At 44.4% G+C, this 24,778-nt stretch overlaps 1 protein-coding gene across 3 annotated transcripts in view; it reads left to right on the top strand.

Annotated features, from left to right (window-relative positions):
- CRACR2A (calcium release activated channel regulator 2A) overlaps window positions 1-24,778 on the top strand; it is a 141,094-nt gene that overhangs the window by 45,150 nt on the left and 71,166 nt on the right. For 2 of the 3 annotated variants that reach the window (XM_011283726.4, XM_019834378.3), the window contains 2 exons: window positions 14,423-14,673; window positions 23,652-23,763. In XM_011283726.4, the coding sequence (XP_011282028.2) occupies window positions 14,458-14,673; window positions 23,652-23,763 (328 nt within the window). In that variant the 5' untranslated portion in view covers window positions 14,423-14,457. Of the gene's footprint in view, window positions 1-8,272; window positions 8,334-14,422; window positions 14,674-23,651; window positions 23,764-24,778 lie in introns of those variants that run through there. The other variant, XM_045061275.1, reaches the window with a different exon arrangement.

Below are 24,778 nucleotides of genomic sequence, written 5' to 3'. Positions count from 1 at the left end.
TGACTGAGCCACGCAGGCACCCCAAGATTAGCCTTTCTAGAAGTAATTAGAACATAATGATTCAAGGAAAAATAGGGGCTCTGAGAGTAAAGAGACTTGATGGCATAGGGAAGGACACAGAAAAAAAAGAAGATATTTTGGGGGAGAGACCTGGAAAGGAAGGTTTGGAATTAGGGGATCTGGGAGAATGTATTTAACAGGAAACATGCAAAATGTTCTCATTAATGCTGAGTCGAGAGAGTTGTCTTAGTATGGGTTCCCCAGAAGGAGATCTTGAGAGGAGGGGATCCATGTGCAAGTGGATGGAATTAAGGAAATGCTCTTGGGAAAACCCAGTAAAGGAGAGGGAAGGAGGACAGGTGTAGGGGAAATAGCCAGAGTGTCAGGTGGAGCTCCAGCCTCAGCCTTGTCCTACAAAAGTGTTCCAAACTGTAAAGTACAACTCAGAGTTTGTCCTCGCTTGGGCTTTCACACTTCCACCCCAGCCAGTCATTGGCTATCAGCTGTTTAGAGGTGACTGGGAAGCCCCAGGCACTTCTGTCTCTGTCTATAAGGACAAAGCCACTGCGGCAGCCCAAGGGCCTGCCTTCGAAGAGGCACAGGTGCAGGGAGTTAGAAGCAAAGGCATGTAGATGCTGGTGGGGGGTGGGGGAGGGTGCACAAATATCCGAGGGGATGTGGGTGGGGCATCAGTAGTGTCACCTTGATAATTCCTGTCTTAACTGTGTCCAGCTGTACATACGGATGTCTGCCTCTGAAGCCCACTTTGCAGCTTCCTCACCTACAAAGCGGGACAGTCTTATTTTGCTTTTGCTCATATCACAGAACGATTGTCAAAACAAAATGAAATGAGACAGGGTACCTAGAATCATGTTGACATCAATAAGCCATTATACAAAGCCAGATGTCATTACCGTATCTTTCTTTTCCAGGCCCAGAGGATATATTAACTCCTGGTCCTCACTGGGCACTTGTCTTGCAGGCATCGATGCTGACAGCCTTTGAAAAGAGCTTGTTTGTGTTGGGAAAAGCAGGCACTTTTTTAATGTTGTTAAATTTTGCAGCAGTTTCTTTAATATATACCAGCCGCCTTGAACTACATCTAATTAACCACCAGATATCACGCTGTGGCAATGTTTGGCTTTGATGTGCTCATCAGCACCAGCAAGAAAATATTGGAAAGCTAATCATAATAGGATTTAGCTCTTATAAAATGCCTTTTATCTTCAAAGTGGTTTACAACCACTAATTATTAGAGGAATTGGGGTGAACAGCAACCATCTCACGGAGACCTCAAACCATTATCAGGACCTTTAATGTATCTTATAATAGAGCAAGAGAAGTGTGAAGGGGGATGTTTAATAATAGTTGTCCAGACCTGGAAGAGTTATTTTATGGAGGTAGGAGACAGCTGTTCCCTGTCTCCCTTGAGGCGAGAACAAGGAAATTGGACCTAATTTGAGGGAAGAGGAGGCAGGATGTAGCAGTTGCATAAGCGACAGCAGGCAGCAGAGTGGTAAGATTGCTCTCCCAAACACTCTCCCGTACACCTGCCCCTTTATTTAGGCTGAGGAGGCATGTGGCCTTCTTGGTGGCCCGGGGTGGGTGACATCACACCACAAAGTCCCACCCAGCTGTGGCAGCCAGGGGTAGATTTAGGAGTTTCTTGATTGTATCTATTCATGTAATATTTTCTTTGTTTTGTTGCTTTTTTGCTTCTTAGTTTGCCCTGTTAGAATTTTATCTTGGGTGGAGGAAGCCCACTTGAATTCCATAATAGTAAGAATAACCGTAGCTAATATTTTACAGATGAGAAAGTGGGGCACGGAGAGCTTAGGACACCTGTCTGTGGCCATAGAGCTAGTAACTTGGGCGGGCCAGCGTTGGAATGTGTGTTCTTATCCACCACAGTAAGAGGCCTGTCAGAGAGGGGGAGGGATTGGTCCAAAGCCCCCTGCACCGTGTGTCAAAAAAGTAGGTAACAATTGCGTTTTCCATACGCAAAGTCTCATTTCCAGACTGGTCTGGTTCCTGTGCTAAATACTTTAATCCTGAGCAGTGAGTGGTGAAAGAGGCCCTGCAAAGCAGCTCAGCGTCTTTGTTCCTCACTGCAAGGAGGCATGTACCTGCCTCACTGTCCTGAACACACCAGAGGGTCTGCCCCAAGGCCGTGGAGAGGAGGGGAGGAGTGCGGGCATGAATAACGGGCAGCCACCCGTGAAACCCTGAGGTTTGGTTACAGAACGTCTTCCCCAAGTACCAAGATGCATTTGAGATGGGCTGTGCCCCTTAAGTCATAATGTGGGGACAGCGATAGGAGGCATCAGCTACCATCGCCTGTGCAGACAGTCCTGGGGATGCAGAGATCAGGACACCCTGGGCAGAAACATTAGCCTCATGATTCCTTTCTCAGTGAGGGCTGATTGTTGGAAGCTTGAAATGGGCCGTGATAGGAATACTGACGTTATAGGAACAGGCAGATGCTACAAATCCCCCCTCCTCACCCTGGAGAACTGGTTGCCGTATATTGCGGTGTCTTTTTTTTCAGCACCATTTCCGACACAAATGATTCAATTCAATTCTGATGCTAACTCCCCAGAGTTAGCGTAGACCTGTGGTTGAGGGCTCCTTCCTGTAAGACTGCCCCCCTTCAGATCCCGGTCTCAAGTCCCCAGTTGCCACCCATATGTCCGACCGACCCGCAGGAAATTCCGGGCTTCTCACAACCCCTCCTCACATTCAATAATTCACTAGGACTCACGGAACTCAAGCAAGTGCTTCACTTATATTTACTGGTTTATTATAAAGGATACAACTCAGGAACAGTCAGTGGAAGAGATGTGAAGGGCAAGGAAAGGTGTGTGTAGGGGAGTGGCATGGTGCTTGCATGCCCTCTCACCTCCTCCATGCACTCACCAAGGTTTGGAAGCTCCCAAACCCCGTAGGTTAGGGCTTTTCATGGAGGTGTCATTATCAAGACATGATTGATTCAGTCATTGGCCATTGGTGATTAAACCTAAGCATCAGTCCCTCTCTCCTTCCTGAAGGTCAACCGTCAAATCTCCTGGTTGTTTCCTCTGGCAACAGGCCCCCATTCTGAAGCTTTCTAGAAGCCCACCAAGAATCAGCTCTTCCCCATAAACTCAGGTGTGCTCAAAAGGGGTTCATCATGAATAGCAAGAGACACCCCTTTCATTTAAGAAATTCCAAGGGTTTTAGGAGCTCTGTGCCAGGAACCAGGGGCAAAAACCAAATATCTATTTTTTCATTAATCACAAATATTTACCACTCTCAGCCCTCACTGTCGATGGTCAGTTAAGAAGCCAACACATATTTCTTAGGCACCTGCCATATGCTAAGTACCAGACTTGGAATTGGCAGGGCATTTGTTTATTTAAATATTCAAATATTAATTTCATACTCACTAAGATTTATTGGGATGGCACTTCTGGCTTCAAGGACGAAGTAAGTCATATCATGTACGCTTGAAACTCTAGGCAACTAGACCAAGCTGTATATTCTAATGCTGAAAGCATGATAGAGTCAGTAAGAATTCAGAGGGACAGCAGCCAAAGCAGTCCAGACTGGGCAGCCAGAAAGACTTCTCGGAGGAGGTGGACTTATACCTGGGCCCTGAAGGCATACCCAACACTGAGAGTCGGAACAGACCTATATAGACTGTTTTTATAGGATGAAGAAGGAACTGGAAAACTTGCCTTTGTCAAGTCCTAGAAAACACTTCCCATCTGAGGCCTTGATTCCTCCTTAACTTACTTCTTCCCCGGGGGGCCCACCAGTGTCATTCCCTCATGACATCCCATCCACTCATATTGCAGTTGTGTTTGAAAGCCTTTGCTCAGCACCCCTCCTGTGCCCTCTGCAGTTTGACAAGACCTGCCTACCTCTGCCTCCTTTTGACACTGCCCACTCACAGTGAATGTCTGAGACTTTGAGCGGCTGCTGCATACGGACAATGCCTCTGGGGAAGCCTGGGTAATTAAAGAGATGCGAACAGATCCTGAAGATGCCTTTGTGCTTTTGATTTTCCAACTTCCCGGCCTGCAGGAGAGATTCAAGCGAGATCAGGTTGATTTAGTGGCTGCTTTCAAGTGCACAGCGGGTGTGGTATGTGTTGGGGAGTGGGGACCAGCTGCTCTCTATCTCCACTGAGCCCTGAGTAAGGGGCTATTCAGCTTAGAGCCCCTAGGAGGGATTTAGGTTTGATCTATGACCTTTCTGATTATAGCAGTTACTAAGCTACTGGAATTACTGTGGAATTCTGGGAAGTGTTCCTGGAAATGTTTGAGGGCTAGATAATTTCCATCTGTGTGTAAAGGCTTTTCAGGAAGCACTCTGGAGGGAGAAGAATGGTCTGCAGGTCCTGATAGAGAAAGGAAGATGAAAAGTGGTGTCATGGCTCCCCTTGTGATGGTGGTGGCATTTTCCCTTTCCCTCTGGAATATGCCCCACAATTTTCCCTTTTATGGCTGTATGTTAATCTAAAAAATATTTGAGGCAGAAAGTTGTGTTCGGCCCTGAGCCCACAGCAACCATGGGCTTCACCCAAATGTGAAACAGCCCAGCCAGCCACAGGGCTTTGTTTTATTTCTGAAAGAAAAGTAGAAACACTTCTGTTGTTTTGTCTGCTATTTCCCTTGGAAAACCCACAGATGCTGTTCGAAGATCACAGGCCAAACCAGAGGGGGCTGGCGTCACAGTAGGGGAACGGTCTGCCCCATTCCCTTATTGCCAGAGTTCACTGAGCTCTCTATGGTAAGGGACTGAGGATTTTCACAGAGAAATTACTTGATTTTATGCCGTATCCTGCTTTCCAGAGTTGAATTTAGAAGGAAGAATCAGGCTCCTGGGGATAAATACAGTAGGTGGGGTCAGATTTGCAAGTCGGGAGATAGGAGAAGGTTCTGGCCTGGGCCTATTCTCTCTCTCTCTCTCTCTCTCTCTCTCTTTTAATAGATCTATTTAGCTATTGACATATAATAAACTGTACATATTTAAAGTGTACAATTTGGTAAGTTCTAATATATATTTCTACATACATATGTATGTGTATGTAACTATATATGTGTATATATGTGTATGCATATATAACTATATATACACATATATACTCATACATATATACATACATACATACATATCTGTATATATCTATCTATATATATAATTTATATATATCCATGAAATGATCACAATTAAGACTGTGGACATATCCACACCCCCAAAAACTCTCCTCTTGCCCATTTGTAATCTCTCCTTCTCACCCTTCTTCACCCTCCCTTATCTCTTTTCTGTCACTATAGATTAGTCTTCATTTTTCTAATTTTATATAAATGACATCAAATACTATGTGCTCTTTTGTCTGGCTTTTTTTTTCTTTTTTTTTTTTTCTCACATGATTATTTCAAGATTCATCTGTTTCGTTGCTTAAATCAATAGTTGATTCCTTTTAATGCAGAGTGGCATTCCATTGCATGCATATATGACAGTTTGCTCACCCATGTACCTGTTGAGGAATATTTGTGCTGTTTTGGGCTACTACAAATAAAGCTTCTATGAATGTTCATGTACAAGTCTTTGTGTGGAAAGAATGCTTTTATTTCCTTGGGTAAATATTTAGGAGTGGGATGTCAGGACCGTATGGTAGAAGTTTGTTTGACTTTTTAAAGAAACCTCCAAATGTTTTCCTAAGGGGTTGTAGCATTTTACATTCCCACCGGCAGTGTGTGAGAGGTCCATCCAATTGTCCACATCTTTGCCAATACTTGGTATGCCGATCTTTTTTTATTTTAGCCATTCTAATAGGTGTTTGGTGGTGTTTCAGTGTGGCTTTAGATTGCATTTCCCTTATGACTAATGATGAACATTTTCATGTAGTTATGTGATATCCATATATCTTATTTGATGAAGTGGCTGTTCAAATGTTTTGCCCATTTAAAAATTGAGTTGTTTGTTTTCTTATTCATGAGTTCTGAGAACTTTGTATATATTCTGGATCAAAACCCTCTATCAGATACAGGCTTTGCAAATATTTTTCCCAATGTGTACTTAAATGGTGTCTTTCAAAGAACAGGAATTTTAAATTTTTATAGAGTCCAACGGATCAGTTTTTAAAATATGCTTTTGCTATTGTGCCTAAGGAATCTTTGACTAAGCCACAGTCACAAGGACATTTTCTTCTTGTAGTTTTATATTTTTAGACGTTACAGTTAGGTCTATGATCCATTTTGAGTCAATTTTTGTATGTGGTATAAGGTATGCATTGACATTCTTTTTTTTGCAAATGGTTATCCAATTATTCCAGTCCCATTTGCTGAAAAGATTATCCTTTCTTCACTGCATTGCCTTTGCATTCTTGTAAAAAAAAAATCAGTTATATATATGGTCTATTTCTGGATTCTCTATTCTTTATTTTGTTCCATTTATCTTTTTATTTTTTTATTTTTAATTTTTGATCTTCATGCCAATAGCATACTGCCTTTTTTACTATAAATTTATAATGTTTTGAAATCAGATAGTGTTAGTCTTCCAATGTGGTTTGTCTTTTTCAAAGTTGTTTTGGCTATTCTAGGTCCTTTGCATTTCAATATGAATTTTAGATTGGCTTGTCAATTTCTACAAAAAAAAAAAAAAGCCTGCTGGGAGTTTGATTGAGATTGAGATGAATCTTTTGATGAATTTAGGGAGAAATGACATCCTAGTAGTACTGAGTCTTCCAAACCATGAACATGAATATCTACCCATTTATTTTGGCCTTCTTTAATTTCTCTCATCAATATTTTGAAGCTTTCTGTGTACAGGTCTTACACATTTTTGCCAGCTATCTCCCTATTTCATATTTTTGATGCTATTGTAAATGATATTTTTATTTCAATTTTAAGTTTTTGTTGCTGCTGTACAGAAATACAATTGATTTTTTAGAGAAAACTTCTATCTTTTAACCTTGTCAAACTCACTTATTGTTCTAGTAGCTTTTTGTGAATTTCACCAGATTTTCTACATAGATAGTCATGTTGCCTGGGAATAAAGATGATTTTACCTTTTCATGTCTGATCCGGATGTTTTTTATTTCTTTTCTTGCTTCATTGAACTGGCTAGAATCTCCAACACAATGTTAAATTGACTAAACACTTTTTTATATATGTAATTTATTGTCAAGTTAGTTAGCATACAGTGTATACAGTGTGCTCTTGGTTTTGGGAATAGATTCCCATGATTCATCGCTCACATACAACAGCCGTCCCAACAAGTGCCCTTCTCAATGCCCATCACCCATTCCCCTCCTCCCCACCCCCACCATCAACCCTCAGTTTGTTCTCTGTATTTAAGAGTCTCTTATGGGGGCACCTGGGTGGCTCAGTCAGTTAAGCGTCTGACTTCAGCTCAGGTCATGATCTCATGGCTCATGAGTTTGAGCCCCGCATCAGGCTCTGTACTGACAGCTGAGAGCCTAGAGCCTGTTTCAAATTCTGTGTCTCCCTCTCTCTTTGCCCCTCCCCTGCTCACTCTCTCTCTCTCTCTCTCTCTCTCAAAAATAAATAAACATTAAAAAAAATTTAAGAGTCTCTTATGGTTTGCTTCCCTCTCTGTTTGAAACTATTTTTCCCCTTGCCTTCTCCCATGGTCTTCTGTTAAGTTTCTCAAGTTCCACATATAAGTGAAAAATATGATATCTATCTTTCTCTGACTGGCTTATTTCACTTAGCATAATACCCTCCAGTTCCATCCACATTGTTGCAAATGGCAAGATTTCATCATTGTTGCAAATGGCAGGATTTCATTCTTTCTCATTGCCAAGTAGTATTTCATTGTATATATAAGCCACATCTTCTTTATCCATTCATCAGTTGATGGACATTTGGGCTCTTTCCATAATATGGCTATTATTTATAGCCCTGCTATAAACATTGGGGTACATGTGCCCCTATGAATCAACACTCCTGAACTCTGGATAAATTCCTAGTAGTGCTATTGCTGGGTCATAGGGTAGATCTATTTTTAATTTTTTGAGGAGCCTCCACATTGTTTTCCAGAGTGGCTGCACCAGTTTGCATTCCCACCAACAGTGCAAGAGGGTTCCCATTTCTCCACATCCTCGTCAACATCTGTTTCCTGAGTTGTTAATTTTAGCCACTCTGGTGTGAGGTGGTATCTCAATGTGGTTTTGATTTGTATTTCCCTTATGATGAATGCTATTGAGCGTCTTTTCATGTGTCTGTTGGCCATCTGGATGTCTTTCTTCTTTGGAAAAGTGTCTATTCATGTCTTCTGCCCATTTCTTCACTGGGTTATTTGTTTTTCAGGTGTTGAGTTTGGTAAGTTCTTTATAGATCTTGGATTGGATACTAACCCTTTATCCGATACGTCATTTGCAAATATCTTCTCCTGTTCCATCGGTTGCCTTTTAGCTTTGTTGACTGTTTCCTTTGCAGTGCAGAAGCAGCAATTTCTTGCTCGACATGTCTCTGAAGGCAAGGGAAATAAAAGCAAAAATAAACTATTGGGACCTCATCAAGACAAATAGACATTTTTGTTTCTCTATCATAGGGGAAAACATTTGGCTTTTTACCATTTAAGTATGATGTTACCTGTTGGTTCTTTTGTGGATACCCTTTTTCAGGTTGGGCAAATTTCTCCCTACTGCTGGTTTTCTGAGAGTTCTCATCAGGAGTGGATTTTGGGTTTTGTCAAGTGCTTTTTCTGCATCTACTGACATGATCATAATGGTTTGTCATTTTTAATTTGTTAACATGGTGAATATATTGTTCATTTCAAATGTTAAGCCATTCTCTCATTCCTGAGTTAGAACTCCACTTGGTCAGGATGTATTTATTCTTTTTATATATGGCATTGGAGTGAATCTGCTAAAATTTCCTGAAGAATTTTTGCATCTGGGGCACCTGGGTGGCCCAGTCGGTTGAGCATCCGACTTCAGCTCAAGTCATGATCTTGCAGTTTGGTTCATGAGTTCGAGACCTACATCAGGCTCGCTGCTGTCAGTGTGGAGCCTGCTTTGGCTCCTCTGTGCCCCTTTCTCTCTGTCCCTCCCCCATGCACTCTCTCAGAAAAAAAAAAAACTTTTTTGCATTTATGTTCCTGGGGGATATTGGCCTGTATTTTTATTTTCTTATAATTTCTTGGTCTAGTTTGGGCATAAGGTAATCCCGGCCTCATAGAATATGTTAGGAAGTATTTCACATTCTTCAGAGTTCTGAAAAGTTTGCATAGAATTGGTATTAATTTTTCTTTAAATATTTGTAGCATTCATCAATACAGACACCTGGGCCTTGAGTTTTCTTGCAGGAAAGGTTTTCACTATTAGTTCAATTTCTTCAATAGTGTTACTCATTTTATCTATTTCCTCTTGAGTGAACTTTGTTATTTAGTGATTTTCAAGGAGTTTGTCCATCCCCTCTAAATTGTCAAATTTATTGGCATAAAACTGTTCATAGCATTCTCCTATTAGCCATTTAATGTCTGTAGAATTTGTAATGTGCCACCTCTCAAAGTTCTGATATTATCATTTGTGTCTTCTCTCTTTATTCATCTTCTTAAAGAACCGGCCTTTATTTTTATAAATTTTTTCTAGTGTTTTTTCTGTTTTCTAGTTAATTGATTTCTGCTCAGACCCTTATTAGTTTTTCTCCTTACTTTGGGTTTCATTTGCTCTTCTCTTTCTAGTTTCTTAAGGTAGAAGCTGATGTCATTGATTTGAGACCTTTCTTCTTTTCTATTATATGTGTCTAGTGTTATAATTTTTTCCCTGAGTACTACTTTAGCAATATCCAACCAAATTTGATATATTGTGCTTTTATTTTCATTTAGTTAAAAGTACTTTTTCATTTCCCTTTCCATTTCTTCTTTGACCCATGAGTTATTTAGAAGTGTGTTATATAGTTTTCACATATTTAAGGGTATTCCAGGGGTCTTTCTGTTATTGGTTCTGGTGTAATTCCATTATGGTTAGGGTACATACTTTCTATGACTTCAGTCCTTTAAAATTTATTGAAACTCATTTTATGGACCAGGATATGGACCATCTTGGACCACATATTCCATGTGCACTTGAAAAGAAAGTATATTAACCCTTTGTTGAGTATTCTATAAATGTCAGTTAGGTCGAGATAGTTGACAGTGTTGTTCGTGTTTTCTGTATCTTTACTGATTTCAGTCTACTTGTTTTATTAACTATTGATAGAGGGATATGAAAATCTTTGAATATGATTGTGGATTTGTCTATTTCTCCTTACAGTTGTATCAGTTTTTGCTTCATGCATTTTAAAGCCTTATTATTAGGTATAGAAGTATTTAGGATTATTACTATCTTTTTTTTTTAATTTTTTTTTCAACGTTTATTTATTTTTGGGACAGAGAGAGACAGAGCATGAACGGGGGTGGAGGCAGAGAGAGAGGGAGACACAGAATTGGAAACAGGCTCCAGGCTCTGAGCCATCAGCCCAGAGCCCGATGCGGATCTCGAACTCACGGACCGCGAGATCGTGACCTGGCTGAAGTCGGACGCTTAACCGACTGCGCCACACAGGCGCCCCTAAAGTTTATACTTCTTATAGGCAGCATACAGTTGGGTTTCCTCAACTTGGAGACTCTGCCAGTCCCTGCCTGGATTTCCCCCTTCCTGTGTCATGGCCTAAAAACTCTTTATGCAATAATAGGGTTCGTTTTGTTTGTTTCTGTCAGGAACAGGCTTTGGGCTAGAGTGAGGTGAGTAAGGTCCCTAGGGTGCAAAATTTAGAAAGTAATTACTCTCTAATGCACAGTTTTCAGAATGGATTTCTCTTTGAATATTGTACCTTAGGCGCCTCTTCCTTAAGAAGACACTCACTTTTGGGGCGCCTGGGTGGCTCTGGCTCTGTCGGTTACGTGTCTGACTTCGTCTTAGGTCATGATCTCACAGTCTGTGGGTTTGAGCCCCGCATTGGGTTCTGTACTGACAGCTCAGAGTCTGGAGCCTGCTTCAGATTCTGTGTCTCCCTTCCTCTCTCTGCCCTTCCCCTGCTCACACTCTGTCTCTCTGTCTCTCTGTCTCTCAAAAATAAATAAGCATTAAAAATTTTTTTCAAAAAAGCAGGCACTCACTTTCAGAGTTGTGCAACTACAGGGCTAGTACCTGAAAGTAAATTCCTCCTTTAATTTTGCACTTTAGGGGCCTCATTCAGCTCACCCTAACCTGGTCATGCTGAAGGATCACTGTCCTTCATTGACTGATGTCTAGTGTCTTAGAAAGAATTTTCTTTTTTTTTTTTAATTTTTTTTAATGTTTATTTATTTTTGAGACAGAGAGAGACAGAGCATGAACGGGGGAGGGGCAGAGAGAGAGGGAGACACAGAATCCGAAACAGGCTCCAGGCTCTGAGCTGTCAGCACAGAGCCCGACGCGGGGCTCGAACTCACGGACTGAGAGATCATGACCTGAGCCGAAGTCGGACGCTCAACCGACTGAGCCACCCAGGTGCCCCAAGAATTTTCAAAAATATATTTTGTTTGGATTTTTTTAAAATTATTTTAGCTGGGAAAGCAAACCCAGTCCCTGTTACTCCATCTTTTCTGGAAACGGAAATCTGAATTTGTTCTTTATGAGATAAAAATCCCACACAGAGAGCTATCTGATTGGAACACAAATGTTTTTAGGCCTCCCTGCAAAGGATGCAGCAAAAAAATTGTTCTTCCTTCATTTAAGAATCAATCAATATGCACCTACTGTGTACCATATTCTGGGATAGGAACTATGGTTAAAATCAAATAAGACATGGTGCCTATCTGCTAGTTGCTCATAGCTGGCTGCTTTAGAACTATTGGACTGGTTCTCTCATGCCATGCATTACCTGGGACATGGGTCAGGGAAGGCAGAGAGCCAGAGAAAGTCAGGCCTAGAACTGAGAGAGCATCTCTACTAATTTCCAGGCCAGAGCGGCTCAAGGGCTTACTTAGCTCACATAGGTGGTTAGAAGTAGTTGACTGCTATGTCGTCCGTTTTGAGGGATATGGAGGAGGGACCCAACCTGAAATACCTTCCCTTACCAGCAGTTACCATGACTGAATTCCCACTATTTGAGACTCATTCATTAACAGCAGGGGCCATGTCTTATTCATGTTTGCATTTTTCAGTGTTAGCTCAGAGCCTGCTAATTGGGTAGTTGATAAATAAGAATGAATGAATGAATGCATGAATGAATGATAAATGTTAAAAGGATGAACATGCCTCTGGAAAGTGACTTAGGTTATTATCTGTTGGGGATAAGTAGACCATCAAGAGCAAGTCCATAGCTTGGAGCCATGCTAGGAAGGTACTATGGTATAGTACATCGGGTCTCTAACTATACTAGACCTTGATCCAAGTTGTTTAACCTTTCCCTAACTTAGTTACCTCATCTGTGTGATGGGAATCCTAATTTACCTAATAGAGGGATTGGGTTCCATTAGGATGAAGTATGTTATGGGGCTGGCAAGAGAAAAGCCTCAAGGAAGAACAGATATTATTCATCCAGTCTTCTGGGAACAGCAGGTGGGAATAAGGTAGGGGCTACTGGATGGTGGAGACCTCGAGACAGTCCTGGCTGGGCAGCAGGAAGACACAGACCGTTCTGCTAATGCTGTACATTTACAGAAGCTCAGATGTTACCTCTTTTATTATCCAAAAGCCCTTCCTAAGCTCAGTGTTGTGATAGATATTTTGGGCAATACACGTAAGCCATGCAAAAACAGCCCTACTCTCTTGGGACGTATAACCAAGGCCTTTAGTTCCCTCTGGGGAAGACAGAATAGAAATGTTAAATCTGTCTATTATTAGGTGACAGCCAGTTCACACTGTGTAGGAATGGAGAGAAAGACCCGATTCCTGAGTGAAGGGCTAGTCAAAGGGATCAGGTGGGAGCCCATTGTCCAGTCCAAGTGGAGCAAGAATGTCAAGTCTCTTCTACTTTGTCCAGGCTCTGTTACACATGGTGCATTCCTGAGGCCAGAGGTAGTCTTCCAGCTCTGGGTCCACAGCTCTTGACACATCTGGTAGATGGAAAATGTTGACCCAAATCACAGATTACTTTGGAGTTATGGTGTAGCTGAGCCAGACCCCTGGGCTCTGATAATCAGACAAACCCACCTGGTGATAGTGTGATTTTCCTCCTTTTTTCTGACAATGGTGTAGAAGATATGATCTATATTTCCTTCTTCACTTTTTGCATTTCCCCAAAATGCATTACAGTGTGTATCTGTATTTTAACATTTAAATATTTAAAAATTTAGACCTAGCTTACTTCCAAAAAGTTTTCAGATAGAAAACTCCAAGGATATGACTATTTCCTTTCATCACATTGACCCATTTTTTTTATTAGTAACAATTTATTATGTTGAAATATCATACACTTACAGACTGTCAGAGGTAGAAGGGGCCTTAAAGAAAATAGGACCGATCTTCTCAATACACAGATGAGGAAACTGAGACCCAGACAGGTACTGACTTATTCAAGGTCACTTAAGGAGCAACAGAGTCCAGACTAGAAGTTGGTTTCTGCATAACTTCTCCCATAGCATCACATTACAGTGCACCCTCTGAAAAAAAAAAAATCCATAAGGGGCTTTAAATGTCTGATCAGGACATATAATTTGTGATTTTATGTTGGCCAGAGACCAAACTAGGCCTGGAAAATCCAGTAGAGTAGGAAGCTCCTTGAGGACACAGTACACTTTCCTCCATCAGCTTTCTGCTGCATGTTCTCGGGCCCCGTAGAGGCCTGCAGTATGAGCTAAGAGCTCACCAAGAACTTGTTGATTGTGAAGGGCATAGGAAACAGTGAATCTGAGAGAAGAGAGTTCTCCACCCTTCGAAATGCTGAAGAGTCAGGACAATGTAGGATTAAGGTCAAATACAAGTTTGATGAGCTTGGATTTAAATCTGTTTTTGCATTAACTTGCTGTGTGGCCTTGGTCAAGTCACTCAGCCTCTCTGAGCATCGATAAAATGAAGATGCTAATATCTATTTCAGAGGGATGTGAGAAATAAATGAGAAAATGTATACAGAGACCAAGACATGGTGCCTGCCTCCAAGTGAACACTCAATAAATGGTAGCTTGTCTGTCTATCAGGATCTGTTTTGTTGCTGTTAGTTTAAATGGGGAGAAATTATTTTCAGGCTTCCACTACCCACCTTCTTTCACTCTAGAAATGTCTGTTTTCTTTTCCCCCTTATTCTTTTTTCAATGGGCTGGCTGATCTATTAGCAATCACAGCACATTTCCCCTTGCCGTTCTGCTAATGAGGAGGTGGTTGGTAAGAGAGGCCAGGCACACTGGTGAGCAGTTATGGCTGCCCTCTAATGACCTCTCATTCTTTCTCAGCCTCACTCCATCCACACCACACCCACTTGTCTCGCTCATCTTCTGTGTTCAGGTTCTGCAAAGACTTGAAGAAATTGACAAACCCGGATGGCTACCCCTGACAGGAGAATGGTCTCTAGACCCCAGAGACCTGGAAAGGGTCCAAAGGAAAGGGGGGCCTGTCTGAGTCCCCTGGACAACCTGGAGTGTAAGGAGACCCAGGAGCTGGTACCGGTAGAGCTGGCCATGCTGAGCAAGGCACAGGAATTCTTTCAGACCTGTGACACAGAAGGCAAGGGGTTCATCGCCAGGAGGGATATGCAGGTAAGAGGCCAGCCCACCTGGAATGCCAAATGGCATGGCTCTCTCCATCTTGGGTTAGGGCCTGCCCCACTGGGGGCAGTAAAGGTGCCATCTACTCTGCCCTGGAAGGAGGTGTCAGCCTCAACTCTACTGGGAGCCAGATCTCCTAGGTTCATTCCTTTCCTGGCCTTTGCTTGCCGTCAGACTCACAGATTGTTTCCCCTCTCTGACTCAGTAACTGTCAGGTTTGGAAAATGGTGATAGCAACATACAGGACTTGAGTAAGACATGGTGGAGAACCTTCTGAAACAGAGTGGGAAGGCACCAGCTTGCTACTTCACAATACAGCTTTGAGCTATGCCAAGGTGCTGTGTGTGCCTTAGGAACACATTGACAAGTGCAACAACCAGGGAGGAAGGCATTTCTGGAGCTCCTCCAGAAACCCAACCACACTCAACCCCTCATAACTGGGTCCCAAGAGACATACTGCAGAACCCCGGTGTACCCCATTGCCTGGTGCAGGGCTCAGCAAACTTTCTTTAAAGGGCCAGACCATAAGGATTTTAGGCTCTGTGAGCCATGTACACGATCACAACCACTCAATGCCATGCTGCTGCACGAGCTGACATAGGCAATATGTACACAGGTGAGCTTGGCTCTGATCCAATGAAACTTCTATGGACACTGAAATTTGAATTTTATATGATTTTTGTGTGTCCCCAAATAGTCTTCTTTTGATTTTTTTCAACCATTTAACATTATATCTCACCCCCGAAACTAATATAACATGGTATGCTAATTATCCTTGAATAAAAAATAATAAAAGTGTAAAAGCCACTCTTAGTTCACTAGCCATAAAAAACAGATGATGGGGTCCGATTTATAACCCTGGGGCATAGTTTTCCCACCCCTGGTCTAGTGCCTTTCCAGCATTCGTGTCAAAAGCTTCTTCTGAGTGTCTTACTTAAGTCCGTTATGTTGCAGCCGTGATGTCCTCTGACATAAACAAGATGCAGGCTCCACCAGAGCAAGCTGGACTCAGCCCTTCTCCAGCTCTTTCCAGCCAAGAGCATCTTGGGGAGGGATGCATGGCCGTGCTGTTGCAAGAAAATCCTGCAATGGTCAAGTTTTCTTCTTTTTATTTTTTAATTTTATTTATTTGTTTTTTGAGAGAGAGCACGAATGTGGGAGGGGCAGAGAGCTCTCTCTCTCTCTCTCTCTCTCTCTCTCTCTCTTTGCCCCTCCCACATTCGTGGGAGTCAGTAGAACATCCCCCACGTTCTGTCAGTAGAATCCTCACTGACAGCATGGAGCCTAACACGGGGCTCAATCCCACGAACTGTGAGATTATGACCTGAGCCAAAATCAAGAGTTGGACGGTCAACCAACTGAGCCACCCAGGCGCCCCTAAGCTTTCTTTTTTAAATTTGGCTTTTCAGAATACAGTGAAGTTGGGCAGTGGAATGTAGACCCTCATGGGGCTCAGTCCCCTTCTGGGCTCACATGTGGGAGCTGCAAAGAGATGAGCCATGTGACCCAGGTGAAGGCCGTGGGTCTTTCCCTGGCCCCACAGGATGGTGTTTTCAGGCTTTTCCCAGAGCTCTTCCACCATGCCATAGATGCACGAATGGAGGGAAGAGACCCGGAGGACAGGACAGGCTTAGCCCACAAGAGAGCTCAGACCATCTGTGTTGTCAGTAGTTGGCTCCCCAGTACATTTCTATCACTGAAACTCAACCCAAGTCTTACTCTCCATGGAAGGCCAGACTCTGTGTGCTTTGAGGAAACCCTGTCTGTGAACTTCATTATTGTCCTTCACAGGTCTGTGGTGGCTGGTGGTGGTGGTTTTAATGGCATACTTAACTTTTGATCGTCCCTTCTGGAAGGAAAGAAAAGGGAATTTGACATGTACTGATGGTCAGCTCCAGACCATATGCGTGGTGCAATTCAGCACTTTCTCTGTGTGTGTGTGTCCCAATTAACCTTCACTGAAGCCCACACTTTACTGAAGGAGGAAGAGTCATGGTGAATTTAAGCTGCAAAGTGTAAGTTGTAAGAAATCATTTGTATCTGACCCGGAATGAAGTCATAACCATCAAGTTGCAGAGGTACCAACTCAGCTACATTCCTGCTCAGTCCTCGATTGTGACCGAGGCAAGAGGAAAAGGGGACAGACATCCTACCTAGTGGATACTTACACATCATGGCCTTTATTTCTACTTTGTTTTCCAAAGCTTCTGTGTACCTGTGGACAGTGAAGCATTTGAAATTTTCAGTTCTGTAGGCTGCGAAAGTGCTATCAAGGAAGAACAAGGCCCATCACTTAAGCGCTATCTCTTTGCTGCTTTCTCGGGTCCTATCTGGGGGAAGATGGGCTGGAAAGAGATACGTGGAGAACAGCAACACACACATCATCAACACTGGATGCTCTGTGGTAGCCCCACGTACCCCTTGGCTCTCCTGGGCAGAACCTACAGACATCTGTCTGTTCCTTGTCACTCCCTCACAGAGCTGCTTTGCCAGGTGACCCTTTGGTTGGTGGTCACCTCCTTGAACCTGACCAATACCACCTTGCTCACCTTTGGTTCTCAGCCCAGCCTCATGGGAACTGAAAGAAGAGCTCAGATTATGCATGCACACGAAAATTCAGCCACCGGGAGAGGCCCTTTAAAGCAGGGACTGAGGGGTGCCCGGGCAGCTCAGTTGGTTAAGCCTCCAACTCTTGATTCAGGTCATGACTCAGGTCATGATCTCACGGTTTGTGGGATCGAGCCCTGTGTCTGACTCAGTGCTGACAGTGCAGAGCCTGCTTGGAATTCTCTCTCTCTGCCCCTCCCCCACGTGCTCTCATGCTCTCTCAAAATAAATAAATAAATAAATATTTAAACAACAACAACAACAACAACAGGAACTGACTGCCAAGGAAGGTGAGGCCATGGACCTGAGGGAGAGCAGATCCAGGGGCTGGAAGAGGTGGGTAAAGAAGCAGAGTCAGAACAAGACCATGCAGGGCTTACTGTCCTTTAGGAAAAAGAGAGAGTTAAGCTCCTCCCTTGGTGCCCTTATTCTTCTTGGTCCTGATGGACAAAAAACTATTTTCAGTGGGTGAGAAAGACTTTGTGTCCATCCAAGAGGTAGGGGTTGGGGGGTGCGGGTGGGGAAGGAGACTGCTGCAGGGTCTGAGCCCCAGCAGTATGGAGCCAGCCCACTCTGAGAGAGCAGGGACCACAGAAGGAAAGGAGCAGGGTCCAGGAGAAGTTTTTTCCTTTGGGGTCCCTGGAGAAACCTGGAGGAACCAGAGGCAGGCGGCACTGAGGGCAAGGGTGCAAGCTGTCCTATGCTGGGGCTCCATATGTGGACGTTCTACTGCGGGGACAGCCGGTGTTGGAATCAACCTGTGTGAACAGATTGTAGGCAGCAGTTTGAGAAACCTCAGCTCCACCCATGGCCCCTCAGACCCCACCCCCTCCTCTAGGAGGAAACTCCCTGGGTTCCATGGGGATCGCTCCAGGCAGAATTGGGGTGAAGACTGCTTTGCAGGGCAGAGTCTGGTGCAGCCTCTAGAGAAGCAGAGTCATGGGGCTGAGGACCCCGAGTGAAAGTCAGTCCTGCCTCATAGGGACAGAGGGACATGAGAAGGCCAGGCTGGAAGGGTGTGAAGGGACTTCTTCAGCCCAGAGAAGGAGAGGGGGCCAGTATGGGCAGAAGATCTCTCTGAAGATACCTAGAGCCTCAAAACCCCTGCTTCCTTGACTTTTCAAAGTGAAATGATTACCTACCAATGCCAAGTACCTACCTCCCAACACTGCCTAGAGTTTCTAGACTAGCCACACTGTTAAGAATCATCTAAGAGTTGGCAAACCAAATATTGCCTATTTGTGTGAGTAAAGTTTTGTTGGAACACAGCTGTGCTCATTCATTTACAACTTGCCCATGGCAGCCTTCATGTTTGTGGCAGGAGTGAGTAGCTGTGACAAAGACCAAAAGGCCTGCCCAGCCTGAAATATGTATTTCCCAGTCTTCTACAGAAAAAGTTAGCTGATTCCTGGTTTAGGTTAACTTTGGACTCTCTAAGATTTTATAGCAAATTGCACTGAGTTTTAGCCCCGAATCTGCAACTTAATAGCATGTGAGTTTGTGTGAGCCTCTTAAACCCTCTAGGCAATAGTTCCTCATCTGTGAATTATTTATAGTACCTCCCAGGGTTAGAGAAGAATTAAATGTGCATATGCATGTAGAGCTCTTGGCCCTGAGACTGGGACCTGGAAATCCCTCCATAAATACACTTTGTGTGTGTGTGTGTGTGTGTGTGTGTGTGTGTTGTGTGTGTGTGTGTGTTGTGTGTTGGGAGCAGGGGTTGGGGACTTGTACCCTATATGTCCTCCACAGTGTGATTTTTAAAAATTGTGGCAAAATACACATAACATACAGTTTACTGTCTTAACCATTTGTACGTGTACAGCTCAACAGCATTGAATACCTTCATGTTGTGCAACCATCCCCACTGCCATCTTTAGAACTGTTTGCATCTTCCAAAATGGAAACGCTGTACCCATTAAACACTAACTTCCATGGACTCCTCCTCCCCACAGTCCCTGGCAACCACCATTCTGCTTTCTGTCTTCTTGAATTTGACTACTCTAAGTTCCTCCTATCAGCGGATCACAGGTGTCTATCCTTTTATGACTGGTTTGTTTCACTTGGCATAATGCCTTCAAGGTTCATCCGTGTTGTCACAGGTGTCAGAATTTTCTGCCTTTTTAAGGTTGGATAATATTTCATCATACCTGTGCACTACAGGTTGTTTATCCATTCGCTCATCGACGGACACTTGGGTTGCTTCACACCCTCGTGTGAGACTGATGCTGTTGTGAACAGGGGGGCGCAAATACTCTGAGTCCCTGCTTTCAATTCTTCAGGGTATATGTGCAGAAGGAAAATTGCTGGACCATATAGTAGTTCTGTTTCTGAATTTTCTGAGGAGCCACAGTACTATTTTCCAGCCAAACCATCATACTATGACTTTAAGTGCTCATCTGTCCCTCCTCAGGGACAAAGAAAAGGCATGCCTGCTAAAGAGGGGGCCTTCCACTCATATCCAGCTGGTGCTATTGTTGTGTGTGTCCAGTCTACATGAGAGGGGCAATTTTGCTTCTTAGAGGACATTCGGTGACGTCTGGAAACATTTTCGATGGAAACTAGATGGGGGGATGCTACTGGCACCTACTAGGTATTGTCAGGGATGCTGCTACATACCCTATAAGGCACAGGATGGCGCCCTCTTCGTCACCCAACAAAGAATTAACCATGCCAAGATTTCAGTAGTGCCGAGGTTGAGAAACCCTAGGCTATACCAAACAGCCCAAAACAAGCACGTGAAAACATAAAGCAGAATAAAGGTAATCTCACATCTCAGACCTTGAATTCTCCTTATAAAGATGTTTGGAGTAGCTGAGTTATGATACAGGGAAGAGAGTTTTTGGTGCTGGAATGGAGAGGTCTGAACAGAATGCTGTAGAAGCCCCAGAAGAAGGGAGACTTTAATTCTGGCCATAAAGATGGATCTCTTCTGGTTTTCTCTTTAATAAGTTTTCCTCAGACATGTTTGAAGCTGTGCACCCATTCATTTTAAGCTGTGTGAGGCAGGTTACTAGACTGGTGACCAGGAAGGTAGAGGGGTCTGGCTAGAGTGTAGAAGAAGATGGCATTTTTCCATGGTTTTGGGAGCCCCAGGCCTTTACACTGCTGCTGCAGAATTGCTTCCTATTCCTGGTCTTGGAAAATGTCCAGTTTGTAAGACCTTGCTGAGAATCTGCAGTAGTGCTGGCCAGGACTGGGAGTATGAGAGGTCCAGACCAGTGCTCCCTAGATAGGAGTTCAGCGTCTCCTGCCATCACCCTTAGCCATTCATTCATTCATTCATTCATTCAAGAAGTATCTGAATACTCCATGTTGGTCAGCATGGGGCTACCTGGGAACACGATAGTAAGTAAAAACGAACAGAATCCCTGGCTCAGATCTCCTAGTCCACTGAAGGAGCAGACATTCATCAACTGATTGCATCTATCAGTATATAACTACAAGCTGATAAAAGAAGGCAATGTGTTCAGGGGAAGGCACAGCCTGGCCCTGCCCCAGGGGCTGCAGAGCCTGAATGAAACAGGAGTTCAGAGCTAACTTAAGGCAGTGGAGGGAGGCTGGCTTTGAAGGAGCTGCAGAGTTTTACAGAGCAGCAGCATGAATTGGGTGAGCTGACTTCCTCCTCATTCCTCCTCCCTCCCCCGTCTGCCCTCCCAGATGGAAGTACAAGTGAAAAACAGGATCTCTGGAAGGCTAGTATGTGGTGATGCTGGCAAGAGAGACTTTTGGTGGTAGGTGGGTAGGCAGGGCATGGTAATGCTGAGTACGGAATTCTAGAAAGAACACAGCAGAGGACGCCTTGACTATAGCTGAAGCCCCAAATGAGAAATCAGCTCTTTAATCCCAGAGCTGGTCTCCGCTGTGACTTTAGGCAAATCTAGAGCCTTGCAGGCTCTCCGATCAGTGGAATGAATAATCCTGTCCCTCTTTGCTCTGCTTACCTCACTTGGCTGAAAATGTAGACAGCACCAGGTGCCCAGGAAACAAGACCAGAATGAGTTGGTTTCACATGTCTCTGTAGGCCCTGAGAACAAAGATACATAAGAGGTGATTATGGTGATTGAGACTAAAGAATTTTTCCAGTAGGGCCAACAAAGAGAGGGTCAAGAATCTGGAATGGTGCAGCGTGCAGAGAAGGCTGAAGAAGCACTCAGTACTAATTTGCCAGGACAGGAGGAGCAAGAACTACTTGGAAGATCTAATATCACTTTCTCCAGGTTCACGGACAGCAGAAAGAGGAAACCAGCCTGAGTTGTAGACAAGAGAGGCTGAGATTAGGTGATGGAGGGATTTGTGTTAGATTCAGGAATAGAGCCTAAGGTGGTGTATATTCACCAGCTTTTCCCAGTTCACGTCCTTGAGAGAAAAGTTACCCACGTGTGGGGGTGGCTTCAGTGAAAGACAAATTGAGGGTCCCACCAATGTCGGCAGACCTCTTGCAGCCCATTTGTAGCTCCAGTCCTATGTGAGGCACGTCACTGATCAGATCCAGCAATCCTAGGCTGATGGTGACGGTGGGAAGGAGGAAGGATTACCCCAAGGAGAGGGCCAGACTTGCAAGGGTTTTCACCCTACTTCCCGTGTGATGCCTTTGGTTTCAAATGGGGCCAATAAAACTTCCTGCTTGCAAAATTGACTCACTCCTCACCCCGCATACTCTTACTGTGGCTTTTGAGACAGCTGGTTTATGGATGTTGATAAGCCAGAGATTCTGCTCTGTGCTGAGCAGATGCGCTTCTAGACTCTGCACAAACGCTCACTCCCCTTGCTTTCTAAAAAACTCATTCATATTTAATTCAGTTCTCCTAAATGGCTTCCACATCATCCTGTCTTTCCACTTTGTAATGCATCACAGTCTGCCTTAATGCAGTACCTGCCAAATTAAACTTTATGGCTTATCAGCTAGAAGATTGCCATAGGATCAAGCCAAATGTTCTCGCAAGTTGTGTTATGGGCTTTCACACCTGCCGGCTCGTTTTCATTGTTCAGAGGGGTATATACCTTCCTTCCTACAGCCCTGTGTTCATTGTCTTCAGCTGTCAGTCACTTGCATACTGGCGATTTTGTGCACCTGTCCCTTGGGTAACGGGGAGGAAGGGGAGGGGCAGCTGGGCTATAATGAACTCCCTTGGGGAGTCCTTGTTTGGAGACTTAGATTATTAGGGTATAAGACTACGCTTGCTTCAACTATGCAAATTAGCCTTGGCCTGGGGCCACTGCACATCAGGCAGAAGGCCGGAGGGAAGCATCAGGAGCTCAGCCACTTGCTCCTCATCCCTTGGGCTGGTCCCTGCCCTCCCATCCTGTGTGACCCTAGCCAGGCCAGGGCTCAGGTTCAGTGCTTATATGTAACTTCCTTGCACACCATCTTGTCCAATTCTCCCTTAGAACACAAATGCTCCTGGGGGAATGACACCTTAAGCCAGTGACAGTTAACATCTTTTTGGTTGGCAGCCAGTAGGGGGCAGAAGTGGGGCACAGCCTGGTGTGATGGGTAGGGGTCACTCAGAAGAAGGGGGCTTATCCAGCTTCCCCCGCAGAGCTGAAGGACTAAAATGTGTGTCCGCCAAAACTTACAAATGTGGTGCCGGGGCCCTGGGACGTGAGTGGCCTCCATCAGGAAGGCTCCTGAGGGTGTGACCCATACGTGCATCTCAGTAGAGGAGGTACCAGGGCAGAGGACAGGGGCCTGAGGAGACCAGGAAGGACTAGACATGAAACCTGGCTCTGCCATTCACTTGCTGGGCCTTGGTGGGTCAGTGGATCCATCACTCTCATTCTCTTTCTCTCTCTCTCTCTCCCCCTTCCTACTACCTTTTACCAAATGCTTTCTCTGGGCCAGGCACTGTGCCATGTTCTTTATGTTCACAGTCTCATTCAACTTGACAACACCATGTCCCATGGCTGTGATCCTCCCACAGGATTCATTCCAGTACAGTTCTGGTCCTTTGTGGCCAGTTTTGGAGTCAGACCCCAGATTTGACTACTCATTGTTATTTACTGGCTAGGTGACCTTTGGGCAGGTAACTTTAACCTGTAAAATGGAGATAATAATGCCCACCTAGAGGGCTGCCGCGAGAATTCAGTACAAATATACATGTTTATAAAAATATTGATAAATATTTTATTTATTTATTATTTATTATTTATGGATCGCCTAGCAAATTGCCTAGCACATTAGGAGGCACCCAATAAATAGTCAATGTTGTAACATTCAAAGGAGGAGAAGGATGGATGGTAATGGGGTCTTTTGTAGGCCAGGGCCCACTCTGGACATTTCTGGCAGAAAGCTCTGCCTTCCCAGGGCAGCCCTTTGTGACGATCCGAGTGTTAACCAGTGCCGTCTGGATTGTTTTCAGAGGCTCCATGAGGAGTTACCACTCAGCCTGGAGGAACTGGAGCATGTGTTTGACGCCCTGGATGCTGATGGCAATGGCTTTCTGACGCCAGAGGAATTCACCACTGGATTTAGTAAGTTCTGATGGATGCCGGGGCCCCAGCTACATAAAGCTATGTAAGGTGCATGCCTCCTCCCACACCACACCCATGGGTCTGTGTAGCACAAGCTTCCCTGTCCTCCTGAAGTTTCCAGGCTCCAGATTATTTGGGCCTCTTTTCTGGTGTCCGCACCAGCTGTCCACACCACTGTTCTCTCAGTGCCCACTGCACTGTCTCTGCCAGGTCCCCTCCCACCTGAGAAGGGCAAGGGGAATGCAAGGGAGCTTGGGCAGAAGGCTTGACGTAAGAGGGGACCCGAGATGAGATTTCCAGCCTCTCCTTGTCTCCTTTCCTTTCTGTGACACCAGTTCACAACAAAGTGTGATGGCTGCATGGCTCATTTCAGCCTGGGTCTGGCTGAGTCTTCCCGGGTGAGGGGAGCCAGCTATCAGAGGAATTTCTAGAGGGTTTGAATAGACCAGTCATTCTCAAAGTACCCAGGAGGAAGGAGGACAGAGATTCATGAACAAGATAAAGAAACCAGAAATACCATCAGATAAGATACTGGTCAGATACTTATCAGAGCAGGTACCGGTCAGCAGGCAGGTCTTACCACACATCTGCCTCATATAAGGTGCCATATAGTTTGTTTAGAAGTATCTGAGGCCTTTCCTGACCTCTAGGAGCTTCTAACTGCCTTGGGAGCATAAGACAGATTGCTGTATATTACAGGCAGTATGAGTATGGAGAACGTGCACCAAAACTGTTATGTTGCTTGTAAATGTGAAGTTCAGTGATGCCACTGGGGGAAGTGACTAGATGGTAATATGGAGCACAGTCAGCCTGCTGGAGGTGGATGGAGGGGAGGCTCTTGTTGTTTAGAGAAGAACCCAATGAAGAGATGAGCTCTAAGCCGGAGAGCCACAAAGGTGCCACAGTCCTGTCATCCATTCTGCCTTTCCCAGGTTGTAGCAGCTCACTCAGAATCTCATGGAAGACGGGAAGACCCCAAATCCAGGAGCTGGTGTCCAGGAATGTTTGCTGGAGG

Source organism: Felis catus, chromosome B4 (genome assembly GCF_018350175.1).
Source record: "Felis catus isolate Fca126 chromosome B4, F.catus_Fca126_mat1.0, whole genome shotgun sequence".
Classification (NCBI taxonomy): Eukaryota; Metazoa; Chordata; class Mammalia; order Carnivora; family Felidae; genus Felis; species Felis catus.
The sequence above is the reverse complement of the archived record's forward strand: the minus strand, read 5'-3'. Positions and strand labels throughout refer to the sequence as shown.